General features: G+C 41.9%; 1 protein-coding gene across 1 annotated transcript in view; it reads left to right on the plus strand.

Moving 5' to 3' along the window:
- Positions 1-26,487, plus strand: part of cntnap5a (contactin associated protein family member 5a) — a 267,130-nt gene that overhangs the window by 54,171 nt on the left and 186,472 nt on the right. Inside the window, exon 2 of the mRNA XM_034186315.1 lies at positions 25,968-26,078. Within this exon, the coding sequence (XP_034042206.1) occupies positions 25,968-26,078 (111 nt within the window). The remainder of the gene's footprint in view (positions 1-25,967; positions 26,079-26,487) is intronic.

Raw genomic sequence — 26,487 nt, forward strand, 5'->3', positions numbered from 1 at the left:
TTGGGTCTGTGGGGTTTATTGTTTGCTGTTTTGTCTTATTCAGTTTTGGGTTTGCTGTTAGTTTTTGGGGTTTGGTGGTTGGATTTCTTTTGTCTTGTGTCTCTGGTGTTGGGTGTTTCCCTCCTGTCTTCCCTCCCTGTTGGCCACGCCTCTATCTGGATCTTTCCTCACACAACTGCGGTGCATTTTCTCTGATCACGTCCCCTTTATTAGTCACGCCTTCTCCCTCTCTTACTTGCGAGGTTGTAGTGCCTCGTGCCTCTTTCGAGCGTTTGTCTTCAGAGTTTTCACAGTCCTGTTTTTGCTTTACCGTGTATCGACCTGTCTGCCTGGGGCACCCCTGGCTTATACAACACAGCCCCATATTTGACTGGACCAATGGCCATATCGTTTCTTGGGGACCACGTTGCAGCAAGACAAGGATAAATCTCTTTGTCCCAGTATTGATTACTGGGGTCTGAATGAGGTCACAGTTAAGAACAAATATCCCCTTCTGTTATTGTCCTCAGCTTTTGAATAAGCGGCCAAGATTTTTACCAAACTTGACCTTCATAATGCCTATCATTTAGTTTGGATTTAAGAAGCTGACAAATGGTAAACTACCTTTAACACCCTGACCGGCCATTATGGGTACTTGGTTATGTCCTTTGGGCTCACTAACACCCCAGCCATGTTCCAAGGGTTGATAAATGATGTACTGATGGATTTCCTAGATAAAATTGTTTTTGTCTATTTGGATTACATTCTGATCTTCTCCCCCAATGAAGACACACATAAGCCGTTCTGGACCGTTTTGTGACATCTGTTAGAGAACCAGCTATATGTCAAGGTGGAAAAATGTGAGTTCCACAAACCCACCTTCTTTTCTGGGGTTTGTGATCTGAGGGGGAGATTCAGATTGATCCAACCAAGATTGCAACCATAGCGGAATTGTGCGGTCCTTGTAATCACAAGGAGGACCAACAGTTCATACACTTTGCCAGTTTTTATCGCAAGTTCATACAAAATTTTAGTACTGTGGCGGCTCCCTTACACAATCTTACCTCCATTCACCAGGTGTTTGTCTGGTCTCATGAGTGTGAGGAAGCTTTTCGGGATCTGAAGAAACGGCAGTTTGTGGTCGAAGTTGATGCCTCGGATGTTGGGGTAGGGGCGGGACTTTCCCAAGTTTGTTCTACTGATAATAAGATGCATCCCTGTGCGTTCTTATCCAAGACGCTATCACCCGCTGAGTCCAACTATGACATAGGTGACCGCGAGCTGTTGGCCATTAAGGTGGCCTTGGAGGAGTGGCATTACTGGCTGGAGGGAGCCCAGTTACCTTTTCTCATTCTAACCAACCACAAGAACCTGGAATACCTACATACTGCCAAAAGACTTAATGCCAGGCAAGCTCGATGGTCATTGTTCGTCAGCCGTTTCAACTTTACACTCTCCTACTGACTGGGCTCTGAGAATGGCAAGCTGGACTCTCTGTCATGCCAGTTCAAGTCCATGGATCACAGCACTGAACCTCAAACTGTATTTCCTTTGGCATGCTTTGTTTCTGCCATCACATGGGGAATAGTGGATAAGGCCAAGGCTGTTTCAGGAAAGGAGCCCATGCCTCAAGGGTGCCCGGAGGGGTTGCTGTTTGTTCCTAGAACAATCTAAGGTGAGGTCATTTGCTGGGCTCATAATAGTCAGTTCACGTGTCATACCAGCATCATAAAGACTAAGTGGATGGTACTCTAACACTTTTGGTGGCCCAACATGGGTCGAGATGTGACTGAATATGTTAATGTATGCCAGGTATGCACTGCCCAAAAATCGTCCAATCAAAGACCGTCCGGAGAGTTGCTCCCTGTATCGATTCCCAAATGGCCATGGTCGCATATAGCCATAGACTTTGTCACTGGCCTTCCAGCTTCTCAAGGCCACACCATGATTCTTACAGTGATCGACCGGTTTTCCAAAATGTGCCACTTTTTGCCTCTCCCTAAACTCCCTACAGCCAAGAGGACCGCTGAGGTTCTACTTCAAAATGTGTTTAAGCTGCATGGATTTCCACAGGATATTGTTGGATCGGGGTCCTCAGTTTGTGCCCCATTTCTGGGCTGAGCTTTGCCAATTGATAGGAGCTACAGCTAGTCTTACAGGTCTTACGGGTATCATCCGCAGGCCAACAACCAAGTTGAACACGTGAATCAAGAACTGGAAAAGGGAAATCACGTTCTAGAGTCCCATAATACAGTACATCTGCGCAACTTCATTGGGTAGAACTGGCCCACAACCAGCTTCCGACCTCAGCCACCGGTTATTCCCCGTTCCACCTTTCTCAAGACCTCCTCTTCATTCAAAATGGCAGCGGACTGGCACTGTTCTCCTGCACTGCCCGACACGCCCACCCAGTGGGTTTGGTTGTCAACCAGGGATCTGCCATTTCAAGGGATGGTGTGCGAGCCTGCGCCCAGCTTTTTGTTGTTGTTGTTTGGATGTGTAGAAAATGCAGGCCAGAAGGCGAATAATAAAAGCTGGATATCCCAGCAGCATGTGGTTTTGAGTCACTGGTATTGATCAGTCGGATGTATTTATAGATGTATAATTTGCTGGTACTGGGCACAAAAATCAATAAACTGCACATAAAACAGTAGCAAAGCTATGATGAACTTCATCAGTGTGAAGTCCAGCCAACACAGAACAAAGTGTCAGTAATATCAAAGAGTGTCATGAAGGATTTGGGGCAAAGAAGGTATTGATAACCTAAGGTGGATTAATTGACTTTGGGACTTCTGCTCAGCGATATGCTGAGAGGAGCTGAGGTATCGGTTGACAATTAGTCCCAAACGCCGGCAGAATTCGAGGAAGTACACATCGATACGAGTGATTGAGAAACAGCCTCATTTACTGTAGCACTTCTGGAAATGAGCCGAGACTCACTGTGTTTCTAATGGAGCTGTTTGGTACCGAGATGCTGACGGAGCTCCAGCAAATGACAGTGGAATCAAACATCCTTCATTCAGCCTTTTGAAATGTGCATTTAACACTAAAAGTATCTGAACTTATTTGGACCCACATTGTCTTAAAAAAAAAAAAAGAAAAAAAAAAATATATATAAAAGTACAGTTTGCCTTACCCATCACATATTTTTGCCTTAGTTAAATTAGTTTAATTATTGTTTAAAAGTAGTTATTTATTTCAAAAGCCAATAATTTATGAAAGATTGGCTGTTATAACATAGACACTTTTTGTTTGTGTCTAGTGAATCATTAAGTGGGGTTATGTTAAAAATTCAAGATAGCAAACACATTAGTTCACACATACTAATTTTAGTCATTTTTGCTCCTCAAATTGAGGAATTTGCAGAGAAAAATTCATTTGCAGTGTGAATTTAAGAAATATGTTGTTGTTGATGTGTGTGTGTGTGTGTGTGTGTGTGTGTGTGTGTGTGTGTGTGTGTGTGTGTGTGTGTGTGTGTGTGTGTGTGTGTGTGTGTGTGTGTGAAGAATGAGCGACTGGTCTGCAGTTAAATCCACTTGTGGCTTTTATTGAACACCTGCAGCAGGATACAGTAGCCATGTGAGAAAAACCACTGCGAGCTGAACCAGAGACCGAGCGGGAGAACCCCACGCATGCACATTCAGTCTGGTTACGGTGTCTGATATGGTTCATACTGAACACCAGAGTGGGCTACACAGATTTGTTCATGTACCATCTTTGTGCTTTGTGTACACAACTAAATATTTCTAATCTCCAATTAAGCAATATGTGAATATGGATTTCTTTGTTTTGATGCAAATCCTTCATGCGCACACATTGGTTAAATCATGCACTTCAAATTAAGTAATTTCTGTATAAAATGAATTAACTGCACTAGCAATTTAAGTAGTTTGTGCACACAGATTACTTAATCTGTGGCAAGTCATATAGTTTGTGTCCACAAATTAATAGCTATGTTCTCCAGTTAAGTTTTTGAATAAATGTTCATTTGTTTTTGTTCAAATTATTTTGAATACAAACGTTTGATAAATTATACTAATTGACTAAAGTAATTTGCATTGTTAATTAAATCATTTGTGCATGCTGGTTCCTTAATCTGTGCCAGTTTGTGAACTTTTTGTACATAAATTAGTATTTCTGATCTTCAGTTAAGTAATTTGTGAATATAGATTTCTTAGTTTTTGTTTTTTTAGTGAAATGTATGACTCCAGATGGACAAGTTAAATTGTTTTTACACATATAATAATTTGCTCAAACATAATAATTCTTGCACTTGACTCAATCTGTGTACATGAATTAGTTTGGCTGTGCTATGGAATTAATGTTCATGGAGACAATATCACAGTTTGATGTTGTCATTGATGTTTGGATTTTTGTGCACTGAGATGACATGTGGATATAGTACTTCAGGTTTTACCTGCACAATCTGGTTGTTATCTTTGATGTATAATAATAATAATGATTAATAATAATAATAACAAAATAAATTATTCCACATCATCACCTCCTCCTGGTGGAGAACTGATTAGGATATCAATAAATTTGGCTGAAAAAGCTTTATGAATATGTGCAATTTTTTTGTGCATTACTTTTTTGGACATTTTACAAAAAATTTTCACAAGTACAGGCTGAGCAAGGACAAAATGTGTCTCACCGTTAATGCATATCTCAGAAACATTTATGTTTTATATCAATGATTCCAACGCTTTAATGCACTGTTATATTTCTGTTACGGTTAAGTCTCCTAGGAATGGTGTGAACACCACTCTTAGCTTCTTGAGACTGCCAGTAAGTCTATGCTGGGTCACTGCGCTCTTGCAAAGGTTTCTTATTGGCATGGGGAGACACAACCACTTCTCTATTTACATGATAAGGTACAATGGCATGGTCTTGTTTTTGTGTGTTCCGGTTTGAACCAGTTTAGTTACATGGCTTGATTCAAACAACACCACTATACGATCCAGATTATGTGCTAAGCATGCGATACAGGTGCACCGCCCCTCTGTCACTGTGAAGCCAATAGGAATGGTTGCAAGAACAGGTCCACCCACTGTAATGGGGAGAAGACTCGCACTCTCTAAAAATATCACTTTATCTGTGTTTGGGGTTCTTCTTGAACCAGTTCCTGCATGAGCTGCATTCATTAAGAACCCAGATCTATCTGACTTTACATCAGATTTCAATAAATTGTCTTTTCTGTATTTAAAGCATAGATTTCTGTATTTAAAGTACGGTCTCCCGAGCCCGGTGTTCAGGACAATTCAACTAAAGAGCCAGATCTTAACATCATGCAAGAACATTTTTGTGTTCTTATCTTAAATGTCTGTGCCACATCAGGTTTAGCAAACAATCATAACTTCAGATAACTGCGCAAATGACCTTTGTGTAGCTGGTGATCACTGCCCGTGTGTAGATTGTGAATGAACATAAGCAACACCTGAATAATAACACAACACATCACTGGTGTTCTTCAGGGAAAGTGGCATCAAACATAAATCAGAGGAACTTTAAGAGTTTGGAGGTTGGTGTCTTGCTATCAGGGCTCCACAAAAGAAAGTGTTCAATTTATACCAGCATAAACAGTGGAATTAAAGGACCTGCTAAAGCTGGGAAATGGGGAAATAATAATGAGTTCTGTTAATGCTGTGTCACCTGAGGGCTGTAGCTTCACTGATAGAAAGACAAAATGGTTCAACATAAAAAAAGACTGAAAAAAAAGAGCCACATTCGGGGACCTATGGAAAATCAGTAATCATTAAAGGTTTTGTTTTTAGTACATTAGTCTGTGATTCTATTTCAATGATAATTGCTATTGTAATCAGTCCTGTATGTTACGTCAAGATGATTAATTTTTGGAGATAACCAGACAGCAAAAACATGGTAGGAAAAATATATTTCTGCTATGTCTGAGCAACCAATAGGACAAGAGTGATTATCTAAAGTCCATAAAGTCCATCAGCAAAATATTTGTGTCTGAAATTTTAACTTTGCGCACTTACAGTAGGACATTATGGGTGTCTGGCCAGCTGGCCCCAGACTGTGAAACAAGCCACCACTCGACTTACGCACTATTCCTGACCGAGCACTTTGTAAATCTACGTTAAAAACTTATTTAAGATGGCTTTTAACACCTAGTGGGGAGGTGACATGTTCTGTTTCTATGTGCTGTTTTAAATTTGATTGTATATGTGTTTTCATTTTGGTGAATCTAGTCCATGGGCCAAGCAGGTTTTCGGGGGGAAAAAAACGACACTTAGAATCCAGCCTCAGTGTATCATGGCCTACACAAAAATGTATGATAGCCATCCCAGGGTGGTAGCTGTAGCCAGGTAGGGCTACAGCAAATTATTATGCAAATTATTGTTTGGGTTAATAGGGTTCTAAAAACAATAGTTTGCACCATCTGTCATGCTTAGTTATAATGTTACGGGGTAACATAAGTCACATGTCATAGAATTCAATGGATGTTGACCTTGTTTGACCGTTACTTTGGAAACAAAGCATTCAACACAGTCAAAACTCTTCCATTTATTGATCCTTTTATTTCAACCAATAATTTGAATCATTTTTTGCTGAAATTGGAGCAACTTTAACTTTTGACCCTTGTACAAACTGAAATTGACCTTTGTCACCATTTTTGCTGTTTTTACCCCATAACTCCAGAACATTCCATCATAGATAGTTCAAACTATACCTTTTTGGAATTGTTATGATCAGACAAATAATATGATGTAGTTTTCAACATGATTGGAGTATTTTTAAAGTTTGACCTCTGTGGCTCTGTGACCTGGCTACAGCTGCCACCCTGGGATGGCTATCATACCTTTTTGTGTAAGCCATGATACACTGAGGCTGGATTCTAAGTGTCATTTTTTCCCCTTAAGTGGTACAGATGAGGTCAAAATTCATGACTGGCTCATGGACTATCTGTATGTTTACGGTTAAGCACTTTGAACACCATTTGATGCTGTAAAGCGCTTTATAAATAAATGTTGATTGATTGATTGATTGATTTGTAACATGAACTATTGGACAAGGATATATCTCACTGTGCACAGCAATATGTAATATGACGCTCTAACGCACAGCCCTGTGTGTACAAGCATGTAGCAAGCGATCGAGCATCGCGAGCCTGCCTGGGTTCACCTGATCGAAATAATGCACCATCACAGAATCACAGAAAAACTCTCTGCTCAACTTTGGTCCAGGCTTTTGTTAGTTGATTACGCTGCTTAATGATCGCGATGCACCAACCACACCTCATTTTCAGACCAGGGGTGCACAAATGGGTACAATTAGTTCTGACTTATATGACAGGGACACTGGGCGTGAAGACAGTTGTCTCCTTTGTAAATGAGCAATGACACCTGCGCTGTGCGCCGCTTTGTACCGCGAGGAAAATCAGCTCTCATGGGAAACGATTACATATTAGGCACAGTTTAAATAATGATACTTGTGCTGTTATAAAATCGATACCATAATTCAGTGAGGCCCAAATCTGTGTGTCTGCAATGTGTTAGTTAGACGGTCGAGTCAAAAACCCTAAAACCACACCTGGTTCGATTAACATTTTTTTCAAGCAACATGTAAAATTTCCTGAAGATATGCAGTAAGTTTTCGAAGCAAAATTGTAACTTTTTTAACACATTGTAAATTCTGTTGCTCATGGTAATGTTAGCCTGTCAGCCGCGCACTCTGGTGCTTGCAATTTTTCTTGATTTCCTGTTAGCATAGCATAGTGATGCCCGTTGTTATGTGTCCCTAGTGAGGTTTCAAGATTAATGATTAAATATGATTTAATGATTAAATCCATGCCAAATTGTTGTTTTAAGGCGCTCCTCTCGCTCACGTCCTCAGCCACCACAAGTATGTATTTTTTGAGGCACATTTTAGATTTTGTTGCACACAATGGAGGCACTCTGCTCAGAATAACATTAGGTGCAATGTTAGCGCCTTGACATTGCACCTAACACCAAGCTAGCACCAAGTTAATTATCTAACAACTAAAACAGGTAAACAGTGCTGCAACGCAATGACAACATTTAGTAATTATCAACTGCAATCTGATTTATTATATTTCATTTATAAGGACCTTGGAACATGTTTCTCAGTATTTTCCCAATAATTGCTCTCAGGTAAGATTAATAATTCAACATATTATAGACAAATTTATTGCCCATGATCACAACAAAGTGTATTTTATTGATCAATACATATTTTATAAATTCTATAACTAAAGAAACTTATTAAAGGAGTTATCTGTTGTTATTTGGAAGATTTTATATACTTCATTAATTTAACTGAATAAATTTCTTCAATAAAACATTTTTGTTTTGAAGAATTTTGGCTAGGTTAGGCTGGATTTATCCACTGGTATTATTCCAGTGTTTCTAAAATCTTGCACTGGTTAACAAAGAAATATCATAAATGTGGGCATTTTTTTGTCCATTGACAAAATGTCACTGAGAGAAAGACATTAAAACTCCATTAAAAAATGTAATTATTTAATCATTATTAAAAAGCATGCAGTTATTAAAAATGACTTAAAAAGCACAGATATAATTAAGTGGCCAAACTATTTTGCAATAATTGTAATTAATTATAATTGTACTCCAAGGTAAGAGAAGTGAGTGGAAATGTTCTTCTCTTAGAGCCGTGGACACACAGTCGGGCTCCTGTGTGAGTCCAAAATATTCCTGTTGCATCTTCAGGTTGATTTGTATGGAGCTACTTTCAGATTGTGGTTCGACGTGACGACGACGTTCTCATGGAGCTCGTTATTAAATGATGAACATGCTACAGGCCAAAGAGCAGAGTGAGCGCTCTCACCCTGAATCTGAATGTGTGTTTGTAGTCATCCATCATGCTGCACGCTGGCACATGAGCCCCCCCCCCCACACACACACAGGGGGAAGGGACGCAGCATCTATTACTTTTATCCCAGACACAATCAGTAATAACGGGTGGTGGTGAAGCCGCAGCCGGAGGCGCCGCTCGGGGATCAGTGTGTTCCTCTGCAGCTCTCCAAACACCAGTGTAACACTTGAACATGTTTGTTCCACCACTTTTCTAACACTTGGCGCCTTTTCTTTCACGCGTGGTCACAAATGTCGAAGGAGATCGTCTGGGTTCACGTGAATATGAGACTGAAGCTCTTGAGCTTTGCATAGAGAGCGTGCCAGAACGCGTTCACATTCATAGCTGTGGAGGATTTTCAATTATCCCACAGGCCGAAGAGGCGGCGGCGCTTCCGCAGGCAAATCAGCCTCCATCCATAAGTCTCTCTGATTGACAGCACGGCGTTGGCTCAGCAGCCGGCGCCGAGAAGAGGCTGTAAACAACTACAAGAGGGCTTATCAGATTCACATTTTGCACGTGGAGATACCGTCTCAGCGCCGGAGAGTTATGGTGTCAGTTTGAGAAGACGCCGTCTGCCGTGAAAACGTTATTGGTTTGTTTTCTCTTTTCCAGCATGTCAAGGTCTCATTTGTCGTTTGTGGCGGCGTAAAGTGCAGATGGAACGCAGGAGCAGAGCAGTTGACCAGCCTTTTAACAGGACCGTACGGAGGTGAAAGACGTTTATAGCAGCATGGGTTTGAGAGGAGGCCAAAGGGTGAACGCAGAGGACTTGTCAGATCTTCAGGCAGCGAGGTGGAAAATGATGGACAGATACAGATGGAGAGAGCAGGACATCTTCCTTACCCAGAACAAAATGTCAAGTAGGATTTCACTGGCGCTCCACAGATTAAGAGAACTTTGTGGAACAATCACGTGGGGAAGAAAAAAAAATCCATTTTCCTTCGAACAAGTGCGAAGTGGAGATGATCAGGTCAAAACGTCACAGAACACTTTAATCTGACCTGTTTGCTTTAGCTAACAAAGCTACAAGCTTCATATTACCATCTTAGCTAGCTTAGTTAGCGAACCTACCTCCAAGCTGTTAGCTTGGGTGCTTAACCCGGTTAACCTCAGCCATCTAGCTCCAAGCTTCAATCCATGACCCTGATGGTTTCAGCTAACTCAACTCCTAGAGCTTTAGGTACCATAGGTCCAAGATTCAAGAAATGTCCCTGTAAATGTCAAATCCTTGTACATACCCTTACCAAAAAGTAGTACATGCAAGTATGTTTCAAGTATACTTCCAGTTTACTTTTTATATACTTATCAGTACTATTTTTTGGTAAGGGTAGCCCTGGTTGCGTTAGGTAATGTAGGTTCAAGCTTGTACGAGGTCTATTAGAAAAGTATCTGACATTATTTTTTTCAAAAACCATATGGATTTGAATCACGTGTGATTACATCAGACATGCTTGAACCCTCGTGGGCATGCGAGAGTTTTTTCACGCCTGTCGGTTACGTCATTCGCCTGTGGGCAGTCTTTGAGTGAGGAGTCGCCCACCCTCTCGTTGATTTTTTCATTGTTTAGGAATGGCTCAGAGACTGCTGCTTTGTTTGATCAAAATTTTTTCAAAACTCTAAGGCACAACTGAGTGGACACCATTCGATAAATTCAGCTGGTTTTCGGTAAAAATTTTAACGGCTGATGAGAGATTTTGGTCTGGTAGTGTCGCCGTAAGGACGGCCCACGGCGCCTGACGGCGATCTGCGCTTCGAGGCAGCAGCGTCTCGCCGTTTCAAGTTGAAACTTCCACATTTCAGGCTCTGTTGACCCAGTAAGTCGTCAGAGAACAGAGAACTTTCAGAAGAAGTCGGCATGAGGAGTTTATTCGGACATTCCATTGTTAACGGACATTTTGTAATGAAAGAACGTGCGGGCAGCGTCGCATGTCGGGCCGGACCCGACCGCGGGGGGTCGCGACAGGAAAAACACCTCCGTGTTGGAAACCTTAACGGGCAAGTTGGAACATGCCCAAGCTGTTAAACAATTTCTCAGTTACTCACTTGTTGAAAGCCATCAAAAGCCGCCTGAATTTTACAAATGGTTTTCAACACGGAGGTGTTTTTCCTGTCGCGGCGCACACAGATTCACCGAGTCGTCACGGAAACGACTCAGCGAATTTGCGCGCATGTCTTTCATTAAAAAATGTCCTTAAACAGTGGAATGTCTGCATAAACTCCTCATGCCGGCCTCTTCTGAATCTTCTCTGTTCTCTCACAATGTCCTGGGTGAATTAAGCCTTAAATTAGGATGTTTTCAAGTCGAAACAGGCCGACGACGGCGCCTGGAAGCGCTGGAGGACGTCCCGCTCCGTGGGAAGTCCTTACAGCGACAGAAACACCCCATAATCTCTCATCAGCCGTTAAACTTTTCACCGAAAACCAGCTTAATTTCTCGAATAGTATCCACTCAGATATTCCTCACAGGTCCAGAAAAAATTTTGATAAAGCAACGCGCGCTGTCTCGAGCAGCGTGTGAAACAAAGGAATTCAGCCGAGAGGGCGGGACCACATCTCACTCAAGGCCTGCCCACAGGGAAATGACGTCACCGACACGCGTGAAAAAACTCACGCATGCGCACGAGGGTTCAAGCATGATTGGTGGAATCGCACGTCATTCAAATCCATATAGTTAAAAAAATAAATAAAAGGGTCGGTTTATTGTCTAATAGACCTCGTACATTCAAGCTTGGATACATTGCCTGTTAGCGAACTAGTTCCAAGCTTCAACTTGCTTCAATCCATAACCCTATTAGCTTCAGTTAAGCCAACTCCCAGTACATAGTCATGATAGCTTTAGCTACCATAAGTCCACATTTGGATGTATAGCCTGGCTAACATTAGCTACATGGCACCAAGCTTCAACCCATGACCCTGTTTGTGTTAGCTAATCCCACTGCCAGAACACAGCCCTGTTAACTTGAGCTAACCAAGCTCCAATATTACCATGATAGTATTCACTAACCAAAACCTAATAGGATAGTCTTGTGAGGATTAGCTAACTTTTCTCCAGGCTTCAGTACACAAAACCCTGTTAGCTTGACCTACCTGAGGTCCAAGATTGGATACACAGCCTAGTTAACCTAGCTAACAAGCTTCAAACTTCAAACCATTACCATATTCGCTAACCCAAATGAGTACATAGCCATGTTAGCTTTAGCTGGCCTAGTTCCAAGTTAAATGCATTCGCTAACCCAACAATCACCTCGTTTTAAGACTAATTTATTCAAAGTAGCCAGCGTATTCACCAAATTTTTCATATGTTGGCATATGCTGGCTAAATCGTCCCATGACAGGCCCAAAACAAAGCTATCAAATGGTAAACATTACATAGTCAGTATTATGCTGTAAAAAGTGATAAAAATTTAAGGTCAGATTAATTTAACCAAAATAAAAACAGTTGAAGATAGTTTTCCCAGTGCTTTACACCAATTTAAAACTAGGATAAATTAGCTTGATTTGAAGTCATTCTACAGCTGTGTACATTTTAAAGACACAAAATCAAATCATCACATTTATACTCAACAAAAATATAAACGCAACACTTTTGGTTTTGCTCCCATTTTGTATGAGATGAACTCAAAGATCTAAAACTTTTTCCACATACACAATATCACCATTTCCCGCAAATATTGTTCACAAACCAGTCGAAATCTGTGATAATGAGCACTTCTCCTTTGCTGAGATAATCCATCCCACCTCACAGGTGTGCCATATCAGGATGCTGATTAGACACCATGATTAGTGCACAGGTGTGCCTTAGACTGCCCACAATAAAAGGCCACTCTGAAAGGTGCAGTTTTGTTTTATTGGGGGGGATACCAGTCAGTATCTGGTGTGACCACCATTTGCCTCATGCAGTGCAACACATCTCCTTCGCATCATCCGTGAAGAGAACACCTCTCCAACGTGCCGAACGCCAGCGAATGTGAGCATTTGCCCACTCAAGTCGGTTATGACGACGAACTGGAGTCAGGTCGAGACCCCGATGAGGACGATGAGCATGCAGATGAGCTTCCCTGAGACGGTTTCTGACAGTTTGTGCAAAAATTCTTTGGTTATGCAAAGCGATTGTTCCAGCAGCTGTCCGAGTGGCTGGTCTCAGACGATCTTGGAGGTGAACATGCTGGATGTGGAGGTCCTGGGCTGGTGTGGTTACACGTGGTCTGCAATTGTGAGGCTGGTTGGATGTACTGCCAAATTCTCTGAAACGCCTTTGGAGACGGCTTATGGTAGAGAAATGAACATTCAATACACGAGCAACAGCTCTGGTTGACATTCCTGCTGTCAGCATGCCAATTGCACGCTCCCTCAAATCTTGCGACATCTGTGGCATTGTGCTGTGTGATAAAACTGCACCTTTCAGAGTGGCCTTTTATTGTGGGCAGTCTAAGGCACACCTGTGCACTAATCATGGTGTCTAATCAGCATCTTGATATGGCACACCTGTGAGGTGGGATGGATTATCTCAGCAAAGGAGAAGTGCTCACTATCACAGATTTAGACTGGTTTGTGAACAATAATTGAGAGAAGTGGTGATATTGTGTATGTGGAAAAAGTTTTAGATCTTTGAGTTCATCTCATACAAAATGGGAGCAAAACCAAAAGTGTTGCGTTTATATTTTTGTTGAGTATATAAGAAAGCCAATCAGCAGACATTCTGGCCCTCAAAGACCTGTTAGTCCACCTCTAAAAAGTCCACCACTCCACTTATTATTCCAAATTAGAAGCACCTATTTGAGGTCATTAGCTGCATAAAGACACCTGTCAACCCCACACAATCAGTAAGACTCCAACTACTAACATGGCTAAGACCAAAGACACCAGAGACAAAACTGTAGACCTCCACAAGGCTGGAAAGGGCTACGGAGCAACTGCCAAGCAGCTTGGTGAAAAAGAGATGCCAGTGAAAGTGTGAGATGATGCTTTTAGTGGTGCACAGGTCCTTAATTCCTGAGTTGCTCTTGGTGTGTCGTGAGTGTCTTGTATGGCAGCAGCCTGACATGGGGGTGAATGTGAGACATTATTTGTAAAGCGAATGCAGATGGAAAAGTGCTATATAAATGCAGTCCATTTACCATTTTGCCTTCCGCACTCGAACATTTGTGAGTAAAAAGCAGCTCTGCCATAATTTGGGCTTTGGACAGCAAAAAAGAAAAAAGCAGCTTGATCCACTTTAGTCACACTTCAAATCAGTGTCAGAAAAAGCTGCTGGCAAGTGATGCGAGCGGCGTCAAATACGATGAGCTGAATTTCAGCAGGACGCCCAGAGAGGCAGACGAGCAGCTCGCTGCAGAAAACTCACTGTCTTCAAAGCCAGCTGATGAAAAAGTCAAGTTCAGAGTCCATAAAGACGTCCTGCTTTTATTATACTGCGAGTGTGACACTTTTTCCAGGCGTGGTTACAAAAACGCTACTCTACTATTGGACCAGTTATGTAACATATTTCAGATGTGCATTAGATCTTATTTCATTCAGTCGTTGGTCAGACTGCTGCTCCAACCCCGACCAAATGAAAGGCATCACAGGGCTGATGCAAGCCCTCACTGTCTGCTCACTGTCTGCACACTGCACTTTATGCATGTCCATGTTCATGATATCAATAAATCAAACAGAGATAGAGTAGAAAATATTTTTTGCACCATGTTTTTGTTGACTTTGAGCTTTGTCTGATCCTGTCCAAAAGTTCATCATCTCAAGATATCTGTCCAATTAATATAGATTCCTGCCAAGTTTGGGGAAAATCTGTCCAACCATTGTTTAATTTTTATTAATTTATTTTATAGTTATCATACAGTACATACCCTTCCCCACTTCTTCACAGTAAAATTACACCAAAGCCCATCAGTCTTTCTAAAATGTTATACCAAGCTCTTTGGTGAGAAACCTGTCCACTCCTGTGTCCATGGATAATAACAAATACCTGACTGTCTGCCCCAAGTATGAACTGGGCCCAAGGCTAACCCTACCCCTAAACCCTACTGCTACCCATAAACCAAAACCCTACAACTAACCCAAACCCTAACATTATACCCTACTCCTAAACCCTACCACTACCCATAACTCAAAACTGTACAACTAACCCAAACCCTAACATTATACCCTACCCCTACCACTAAACCCTACCACTACCCATAACCCTACAACTAACTCAAACCCTAACATTATACCCTACCCCTACTGCTAAACCCTACCACTCCCCATAACCCAAAACCCTACAACTAACCCAAACCCTAACATTATACCCTACCCTACCCTACCCTTAAACCCTACCACTACCCATAGCCCAAAACCCTACAACTCAAACCCTAACATTATACCCTATACCCTACACCCTACCACTACCACTGACCCAAACCCTAACATTATACCCATCCCTACCCCTACCCCTAAACCCTACCACTACTACTGACCCAAACCCTATCCCTACCCCTAAACCCTACCTCTACCTCTACTCTTCCACAACCCTAACCTGGCCAAGAGTTTTCTTGTTACCCTGTCAAACAGCTGAGCAGCCACTTGTGTTTCTTCTGTTCACCTTCAAATTCAAGCTGTGCTTCTCCACTGTGACTTCACATCTCTAAACGGTTTGATCATGAATATTCTGTCTGAAAGAACAAAAGAACTTCCAGTGTCCAAATAATTATGGGCCAAAGTGCACCTTTGCTGCAGATAATTATTAATTTGACCTTTTTGGACGGTGAACCTCATGGGAAATTTCTTCTCTTCTAATTATTTTGCTGAAGAAACAAAGCAACAACCTTTGCCTTTGGTGGGTTTTAATCTCTGAGACGAGTTCCTGCTTAAACACAGTTCTACAGTGGAGGACCTCTCGGTGTGTCGTCATCGTCTGCCAGATGCTGCTGCAGATGTGCTCTGAATCCATTTCAGCTCGAAATGAACAACATCAAACAAAACCTCTCACACACCGCTTTCAGGCGATTGGAGTAAATAAACCGGCGATGCTGAAGAATCAGCTGGAAATCAGATTTTAATGGGGCTCAAGAAAACTGCTTCTCAGATTCATTGAATCCAAATGACACAAAGCCATCTTTTTTAGTGCAAGATGAGGCCGACCCAACAACATCAAAGGAAACGGCTTATCAAATCTATATTGTCTTTGTGCTGCGTATTGAGGGGATCTTTGAGTCTGTCAAGCAAATGGAAGCAAGCTGGAGTAACAGCTGGTTCTACAGCGGCGGATGGGAAAGTATCAGGTAATTACAGACCAGCGAGTCTGACCTCCCAGGTTTGCAAAGACTCACGAGAAACTGATTAAACACAGGTTTGTTGAGTTTGTAAGAGAGTAAAAACTTACTGAGTGATGAACAACATGGTTTGAGGAAAGCTTACTCATGCTTAACACATAATATGATATTTTAGGTGTTTTTTTCACACAAATACATAAATTCCAAATTATAAAGAGGATTTTTATTATTAAGTCTTGGTCATTTGTCATATGTTAACAGACATGTTTCATTTCAGGGCATTTGGGCATATTTTGTGGATTAATTTGGATTTAGAGATTAAATGTGTGTTTGAGTAAACCATGCAGATGTTTCATGTCATGAGTTCAGACCTGGTGAGCTTTGAGCTCCCACGCCCTCTGACAGGCCGCCTGGATGGTGGCGACTTTGTCAGATGCACAAATAGAGGGAGCCATCCTAAATCCTGTTTCCACCCCAGGAACCTGAGGGCCATGTTAGAGGATCCAGCACAGAAAGGTGATTTTTATGTTTGAGAGGAGTCCCTGCTGCAAGGTAGATATTTTTTATGGTGCATTCACACGCTAACGATTAGCCCCACGTTTACAGATGGAGACTAACAAGTTGATTAACGTTGACCAGCACCAAGGTCCACTACACTTCACAGGAACAAAGTCAATGTGTCGGGAAATGCTGATGTTCGTTGTGGTCCCAGAAAAATTTTCAACATGCTTATAATCTTCAACGTTTATGATAAAACACCAACAAGAGTTGAGCTCCTCTGCTGCTAGGTCCCTCTGTTAGTACACCGTTACTGCTCTCTTCTGCTCAGCGTTGCCCGACTGACGTCAGCGGAGCTCCTGAGGAGTCTGATGGACCTCGCCAGTGGGCAACGTGAAACAGCTTTTCACTCTCTGATGGCAAACGCTGCTGATCAGAGTGTGAATGGAGTGAGCCTCCTGTGGCGTTTCACAGAGATTTTTGAGAATCTGCTCCATCAGCCAGCATCAGTCACTTCACGGCATCGTGTGAATGGGCCCTTAACAGCCTGGAAAAACAACTGGATTGAGCTCATTGGTGATTGGTTGTTCATTGACGTGGGAGAACAAAACAACAACAACAAGTGCCAAGACAGACTGATGGAATGAGAGTGAGAGCAGAAGGACTGAAACAGCAGAAGTGACAGATGGACCAGCGAAGAGGTCCAGGCCTCGTTCAGTGAGGATTAGTATCATCGAGGAGGAGCGAGAAAGTCCACACTGCAGCCTGAACTGTCACAGATTGATTGTCTCTGCATACGTCAGCCTGTTGGAGTTTCACCACAGTGGAGACACAGCTGCTGAGAAGGACAATTATGACCTTTTCCCTAAAAAAGTTCACAACATGTGGACCTTTGGAGTTCCAACGGAACCTGATTTAGCTGCTTGTTAAATCTATTTTGTTGGAGTATAAACCATAAACGTTTCAAGGACAGATCAGTTACAGCAGAAATCTACATAATATAAATGTATTTCCTTCAGGTTTCGATTGTACAGGTCATTACCAGCGTACGAGTCCGAGTCCGGTTACTTACTGTGGCTGGGAAGTGACTCCAGCAGGTCCTGCTGTTGTTCTGGTTCTGTTGTTGTGTGACTTTTAAAGCTGATGGTTTTGTCATGCAAGTTGAGTCAACAAACTCTGTTTTTTTTTTTTCAACATCTGTCAGAAGTCATGATGTAATGTTCAGTCGGATTTTGTGGGGAGACCGTTTTTGGGTCATGAAGGAGGTCAAATTTGTGAGGCAGATCTTCTAAAGTTCATTTTTCAAAGCTTTAACATTGCAACAGACATATGGAGGAGAGAAGTGCAGTCATCCTTACACTTACTCTGAGTTCTATTTCTCTGCAGACAATATGAACCCAAAATATTTCCTGTTATTCTTATTTTCTTTCTCTTAAAATTCATCCATTCCTACTTTTCAGGCCTGCAACACATTCCAAAAAAGTTGGGCTCTTAAAACATTTATGTCTTTGTAATGTTGTCGTTCCTTCTCATAACACTTGTTGTGAGAAGATGTTCTGGCCTCAAGGACACCAAGCCATCAAACATTTCAGGTGTTATTTTGTCCAGTTCTTCCTGCAAACACGTCTTCAGGCGTGCAACAGTACAGGGTCATCATTGTTGCATTTTTTCATTTCAAAATCCTCCACATATTCCCTATTGGGGACAGGTCAGAACTGCAGGTACGGTAGTCCAGGATCTGTACCGTCCTCTCCTGCAGCCATGCCTTTGTAATGTGTGCAGAATGTGGTTTTACACTGTCTTGTTCATAAATGCATGGATGTCCCAAGAAAAGACATTGTCTCAAAGGCAGCACATACTGCTCTAAAATCTCAGTGCCTCTGGCAGAGCGAATTTACACGTCTGTGATAGCAGCATTAATGCAAAAAAAGTACATTGACAACCCCAGACCACGTCAGGCCCTGGCTTTTGGACTTGCTGATGATTACAGTCTCAGTGGTCCATTTCAACTCAATGGTCCATTTCAATTGAATTGGGGGCATATGATGTCATTTTTTTTTCAAACAAAGATCTGGACGGAGGTGGGATGAAGTCACCATCAAGTCACTCTCAAAGCACAAATCTGCAAGTCTAAAGTTATAATGACCACCAAATGTTTGCAAGCTGACGTGAGACTTGACTTGGGACTTGCAGATTGATGACTATCAATCAATCAATCAATTTTATTTATATAGCGCCAAATCACAACAAACAGTTGCCCCAAGGCGCTTTATATTGTAAGGCAAGGCCATACAATAATTATGTAAAACCCCAATGGTCAAAACGACTCCCTGTGAGCAAGCACCTGGTGACAGTGGGAAGGAAAAACTCCCTTTTAACAGGAAGAAACCTCCAGCAGAACCAGGCTCAGGGAGGGGCAGTCTTCTGCTGGGACTGGTTGGGGCTGAGGGAGAGAACCAGGAAAAAGACATGCTGTGGAGGGGAGCAGAGATCAATCACTAATGATTAAATGCAGAGTGGTGCATACAGAGCAAAAAGAGAAAGAAACACTCAGTGCATCATGGGAACCCCCCAGCAGTCTAAGTCTATAGCAGCATAACTAAGGGATGGTTCAGGGTCACCTGATCCAGCCCTAACTATAAGCTTTAGCAAAAAGGAAAGTTTTAAGCCTAATCTTAAAAGTAGAGAGGGTGTCTGTCTCCCTGATCCGAATTGGGAGCTGGTTCCAGGTCTGTAAGACAATCCTGCAGTTTAGCTAATTGGTGTGTGTCCTCTGGCTTCATGGATAGATTGTTATGTGTCGGACGCAGCTCGGAGAACCGACCAGCGTTTGAAGGACCCAGTATGAAATAAGCAGAGCACAGTACAAAGGCTAACTGAATTTAATACATAACAGTGATGTGATACAAAACAACAAAAGAATGTGCGGTCTGGCGTGGTGGTGATACGGTGCGCTCCCAGCAGCGCTAACGGTCCGGAGCCAGAAGCCGTTCGGACCCAAGGACCCCCCCGACACCCCCCAGGTGGCCGCAACAAACCGAGTCTGTGAAAGAAGGAACCATTATGTGAGTCCACACTCTACACACAGAGAGACCACTCAAAGGTGTACATAAACAGCAAACACTTCCTGGCTTAATTACTAATCAGCTTCCCAACCTGCAGGCATGGAACATCCAGTTCACAAAACTCCACTGCAGTGGAAGCCGATACATGACTAACGTACAGCTCAATATAATAAGGTGTGAGGGACACCACATTTACTGACTGTATAAACGTTAGTCACAAAATTTAACGTACCTCAGGAAGTGTGCTGACGAGCGTGAGACCTCACCCCCTCCTCTTTCACAGACCGTGCATCAAACCCTGGACGTTCTCTGCATCCACTGATGATGAGATGGCTCCCGAGACGACGATCTCACCCGTCTGGTCACAAGGTCGAGTCTCTGGCAAATACACACTGTATACTCCAGTCTTAAATGCCACCATGTTCCAATCCATATAGATGCACCACAGCTGTGAGTCCTGACGAGCCGCAGGTGATCAGGGTGAGGTCCTGATAACCTCAGCAACACAGCCACTCAGTCCCAAATGCAAGCCACCTGGAAGGAAAAACAAAAGACAGAAACAAAAAGGCAGCCAGGCCCCCCAGCCATACAACATAGATAAAGCTGGGTATCATCTGCGTAACAATGAAAATTTAAGCAATGCTGTCTAATAATACTGCCTAAGGGAAGCATGTATAAAGTGAATAAAATTGGTCCTAGCACAGAACCTTGTGGAACTCCATAATTAACCTTAGTCTGTGAAGAAGATTCCCCATTTACATGAACAAATTGTAATCTATTAGATAAATATGATTCAAACCACCGCAGCGCAGTGCCTTTAATACCTATGGCATGCTCTAATCTCTGTAATAAAAGTTTATGGTCAGCAGTATCAAAAGCAGCACTGAGGTCTAACAGAACAAGCACAGAGATGAGTCCACTGTCTGAGGCCATAAGAAGATCATTTGTAACCTTCACTAATGCTGTTTCTGTACTATGATGAATTCTAAAACCTGACTGAAACTCTTCAAATAGACCATTCCTCTGCGGATGATCAGTTAGCTGTTTTACAACTACCCTTTCAAGAATTTTTGAGAGAAAAGGAAGGTTGGAGATTGGCCTATAATTAGCTAAGATAGCTGGGTCAAGTGATGGCTTTTTAAGTAATGGTTTAATTACTGCCACCTTAAAAGCCTGTGGTACATAGCCAACTAATAAAGATAGATTGATCATATTTAAGATCCAAGCATTAAATAATGGTAGGGCTTCCTTGAGCAGCCTGGAAGGAATGGGGTCTAATAGACATGTTGATGGTTTGGAGGAAGTAACTAATGAAAATAAGTCAGACAGAACAATCAGAGAGAAAGAGTGTAACCAAATACCAGCATCACTGAAAGCAGCCAATGATACGTCTTTGGGATGGTTATGAGTAATTTTTTCTCTAATAGTTAAAATTTTATTAGCAAAGAAAGTCATGAAGTCATTACTAGTTAAAGTTAAAGGAATACTTGGCTCAATAGAGCTCTGACTGTCAGCCTGGCTACAGTGCTGAAAAGAAACCTGGGGTTGTTCTTATTTTCTTCAATTAGTGATGAGTAGTAAGATGTCCTAACAACAGACTCTTTTCCAGGCTAAGTGAAGATCTTCTAAATTAGTGAGACACCATTTCCTCTCCAACTTACGGGTTATCTGCTTTAAGCTGCGAGTTTGTGAGTTATACCACGGAGTCAAGCACTTCTGATTTAAAGCTCTCTTTTTCAGAGGAGCTACAGCATCCAAAGTTGTCTTCAATGAGGATGTAAAACTATTGACGAGATACGCTATCTCACTTACAGATTTTGGTAGCTACTCTGCACTGTGTTGGTATATGGCATTAGAGAACATAAAGAAGGAATCATATCCTTAAGACTAGAGAATGACTTGACAGTGACTTTGTCCCACCTCTGGATCTGGAACACCGAATCATCTTCCCACAATACATGTTTCTGCTGTGGTCTAACTCATAATCTCTTTTGATCCCCCCCACAGTAACATTTTATTTTAAGTGGCATTTGTTAATGTAACTCCATAGTGGAGTGCTTGAAAAAGGTTTCCCAAAGTAATCTGTTGTCTGTGTGGTTATATCAGCTATTGATGAATGACTCTTCTTGATGCAGCACCATCTGATGGATCAGATATCATGGGTGTTCACTTTAGGCTCGCACCCTTGGCATTTATGCACCCAAACTCCTCTAGATTTCTTGAATCATTTGATGATATTCTCCACTGTATAGTGAGAAATATACAAATCCCTTCCAATCTTTCTTTGAAGAGCATTGTTTTTCATTCATTCATTTTCTATCCCTGGTTACTCCAATCAAGGGTCATGGAGAGCTGGAGCCTATCCCAGCAGTCATAGGGTGAGAGGTGGAGTTCACCCTGAACAGGACGCCAGTCAATCACAGGGTCACATACAGTATCAACAGACAGGAACAAGTTGGTTAAATAACCAGAGAATAATGACCAGAATTATTTTGGCGTCAATGGTCAGGTTGATGGTGATGTTCTACACTCTGAGTGCTTTCAAGTTTGATTTACATCTGATTCTCTTATTTGTGACACACTGTAATAGATTTTTAGCGGTGGCTCTTATTGTGGCGGGTTGTCCTGTTAGTCCTGACCTCACACGGCTGGATCTTCACTGTGACACATGCACAAACCAGCACAGGAACAACTGGAGGCTCCTCACTCCTGTTCTGGTGTCTTCATGGTTCACCGCAGGTGTTAATAGACTGTTTGAGAGCTATTTGAGAAAGTCGAGCGGGTCTGTTATTTTCCAGCATCCTGTGTTTCAAACTTTGATTCTGACAGCTGCTGATGCACCTTCAGCCTCTAACAGCTCCGCTGTGCAATTTCACATTTTTTTCTTTTTATCAGCAGACTTAATTAAGACTGCACGGTGGAGGCGCCGCCGCCGTCAGGGAGCAGACAGCAGAGGTCACTCAGTAAAAAAACTAAACAAAGTCTGTGAGATGCTGAAAAACTTCATGCTAAAATCAAAATTGTGATGTGGACGACTTACAAGAGCTATAATTTATATTAGCTACTTCATTAATGTTATAACACAAGAGACCTTTTAATCATTTCAGTGAAATTAATAGATTTATTCAGATTTCCTTGATTTTGTTGACCCTGAGATGTTTATTTACAGTGACAGTGAGTTCACATGTGGTCTTTGTGCTGCTGACCTCTGAGCTCCCAAAGACCGGGTCAACAGTTTTTCAGAAAGGCCAGTTGGAAGTCAAGAAAACTGGCCACCACAATGACTGTGAGAGCGGCGGGATCAGCCACCTGCTGACGGGCGGCACATGCTGTTTAACAACGAGCGCAAAGATGGATGCATATCTAACTTATGTTAGCAAGAAAAAAATAAGGGTCATATGATGACAGCAAATATTATGTGCTGCATTTTGTGCATATTGCTACGAATTTCACTTATTGCATAAAAAGCAACATTCAGAAATGCAGATTTGGTTCTCCTCACGATTTGCTTTGGAGTGGGCATTAAAAATTATGAGCTGCTTATTTTCTTAGTAATTGTGCTTTAAAGGGACCTAACGGCTGCTAAAAGTGCTAACACAGTTTCCCTTAGTGTGAATATTACAGCAGAGACGTCTGAGGTAACCTGTTAGGACGTTTGACCACAACAACAAACTGGATTATTCCAGGTGTTTGTAATGAAACGCTCCAAACAAACAGACGCCTCAACAACACAACAGTGAGCAGACACGCTGAGCGGACACCGATACGGTCACAGTGAGCGCTCAAACTAAAATGACTTCGACTGAGAAGTTTGAAAAGTCAAATAAAATCTGCCCCCCAGCCCCCAGTAGTTGTCATGGAGGAGAAAACTTTCTATAGAGAGCAAAACCATTCTTTTCTGCTCTAAAGTTGAACATTTTAACTTTGAATGGGAACTTGCTTGTTTTTGAAGTCAGCCTCAAGTGGCCACACAAAGAACTGCAACTTTATTTTTCCAGAAGGGCTTCATCTGAGGCCATCAAAGTTTACTGCTTGAACAACACTTGTGATATGTACGAAATTCACAAAAAAATTTTAAAAATATGTACAAAGCCACTTTATGAGGAATTATTGAGAAAAAGCTGCTCGGTGGTTTTTATAGCTTCCACAATAACTTTGTGAGGTAGCCAGATGCTAACTATGTAGCCTAGCTGATTTACAAACAAGCTTATCAGACGTTTTATTGAATATACTTTGCTAATTCCAGCTCACATTGCGTCCGTCTTTCCTAAACCTCTGAGCAGTGCGACATTATTGTTTAGAAAAGAGATATTTGGACATGATGCAATTCTATGAAAATGTTTTAGTTTTTACACATCAAATCAAAATAAATTAATACATTTTTGCCTTTCAAACTCAAAGTGAAAACAAATGTCTACCACATAATTTAAACAAGGCACATTGTGGCCGAGTGTCCCCCAGCGGCGGAACTGATGCGTTCATGTATAACTCAAACACATAATCCAGAAAAGGGCCGACGCACAGACGGAGCGCGGTGGCCCAAAAGTTCACATGGAGGGTCAACTGAGTTTATGATTATCCATATCAGTTTTGTCAATTCATAGATCAATGGTCCATGTTTTTTTAGCCCCGTCTGCTACCTCAGCACCACAGACCCTTTACTCTACACTTGTGGGTTATCAGCATCAGTTTGACCAGCTAACACTTAGCTTAGGCTCATGTCATACATCACACTGACAAAGTGAGGAACCTTGGGGTAATTTTTGATCCTGGGTTGTCCTTTGACCTCTACATTAGAGATATTATGAGAACTGTTTTCTTCCACCTGCGAAATATAGTGAAAATTCATCCCATCCTGTCTATGGCTGATGCTGAGACCTTGATCCATGCATTTATCTCTTCTAGATTGGACAACTGCAATGTTCTATTTTCTGGTTTACCACAGTCCAGCATTAGGGCTCTCCAACTGGTTCAAAATGCTGCTGCCAGACTTTTTACAGGAAGCAGAAAGTTTGACAACATTACATCCATTTTGGCGTCTCTTCACTGGCTTCCTGTCCCAGTGAGATCAGATTTTAAGGTTCTGCTACTAACCTATAAAAGTGTTTGCGGCTTGGCACCTCCCTGCTTAGCTGACCTAATTAAACCTTACGTACCGGCCCAGGCTTTGTGTTCTCAGGGTGCAGGACTACTTTGTGTCCCTAGGGTGAATAAGAAGTCTTCGGGTCACAGAGCTTTCTCTTATTATGCCCCTGTTCTGTGGAATGATCTCCCTGCATCAATAAAACAGTCAGATTATGTAGATGCATTCAAGTTCAGACTTAAGATGCACTTATTTTCCCTTTCATATGGCTAGCATACTGGTATCCCAGACAGCAAATAGATCCGGGCCGGATGTAGTCCAACATCTGGTACCAATCCTGAAAACAGATCCGGTCCAGACAGTTTTTGCACCCTGGCCCAGATCCGGCACAGCTCCACTTTACAGTTCTGGAACAGATCCGGATCAGATCCAAACTGGATCCGCAAAAGACCAACCGTTTACAGACCATATCTGGCACAGATCTGGGGCAGATGTGGACCACATCACAGCACCGTGGCAGGAATAAGTTTTACAGGGGTAAGTTCCGTGGATCCGAGTAAACTGATTTGTATCTATAACACACAGATCAGTGTCCCTGGACTTATAAAACTTGATTGTCGTAAAGAAACAAACCGCTTTGCAATAAGCATTTAAAAAAGCCTCAGTGACGATCACGATTACAGAGTACAGAGTTTATAACCACTAATGGATAGTTTTTGCCGAGTGCAGATAAAATTGCTTATCGTTATGCCCCATGTTCCTGCCACGGTACTCTGATGCGGACCACATCTGTCCCAGATCCGTGCCAGATCAGGCAGCATTGCTGTGATTTGGGGCTATACAAATAAAATAAATTGAAATTGACATCACGTTATTTTTAGCCCCACAGTTGTAGACCTGGCCACCAATCACTCCCTAACTTCCAACTTGTGATAGCCAAATGAGACCTCATGAAGCATTTAAGTTCAACACTTACTGCACTTTGGTTTGCTTTTAAACTTTTGCTTTTAAAGACAGAACCATCTAGTGGACTCATGAAAAAACAGTAGTTGCTTCATGAGGCTTTTGTTAGCCGTCACTGTTTCCGGCAACTCGTCACATTGGTATGTTAGAAGTTCGAGTTGTGTTGAAGAGGCTATTTTTTTAAAATACTGTCTGGATTTGAGGATGTTGTTGCAGCTTTGAGCTTTTCTTATTTATTTATTTATTCATGTATTTGTCTTTTTTTTTCCTCAGATAACTGCAACAGTGCTTTGGTGTCCACGTTGCCGCACTCGTCGTTCCAGAGTTCCTCACAGTCATCCAACAGTTATGCCGCTTACAACGCTAAACTCAACCGCAGAGACGGTGAGTGTCCTGTCTGTGCGAAGATCCTTGTTACCAAAAGTTCACATGGCCATAAGTTAAAGTTACTCCAATTTTCATAAAATGTGATGCAAATTATTGGTTAACAGAGTTTTAAATAGGAACCGTTTGCACCGTCTGTTGTGCTTAGCCATTGAGTTACGGGGTAACATATGTCACATGACCTTGTTTGACCTTTACTTTAGAGACCAAACATTCAACACCATCCAAACTAGTCCATTTATTAATCAATCAATCATTGTTTATTTATAGAGCCCTTTACAACACTTAAGGTGACCAAAGTGCTTTACAGTAAAATAAAAACAATATAGAATAAAAAATTAAAAGCACATTAAAACAAGACAAGAAAACACAATAGAAGGTAAAGTGTCAGTGTGCTGCTCAGTGTTAA

This window comes from Thalassophryne amazonica, chromosome 14 (genome assembly GCF_902500255.1).
Source record: "Thalassophryne amazonica chromosome 14, fThaAma1.1, whole genome shotgun sequence".
NCBI classification, from domain to species: Eukaryota; Metazoa; Chordata; class Actinopteri; order Batrachoidiformes; family Batrachoididae; genus Thalassophryne; species Thalassophryne amazonica.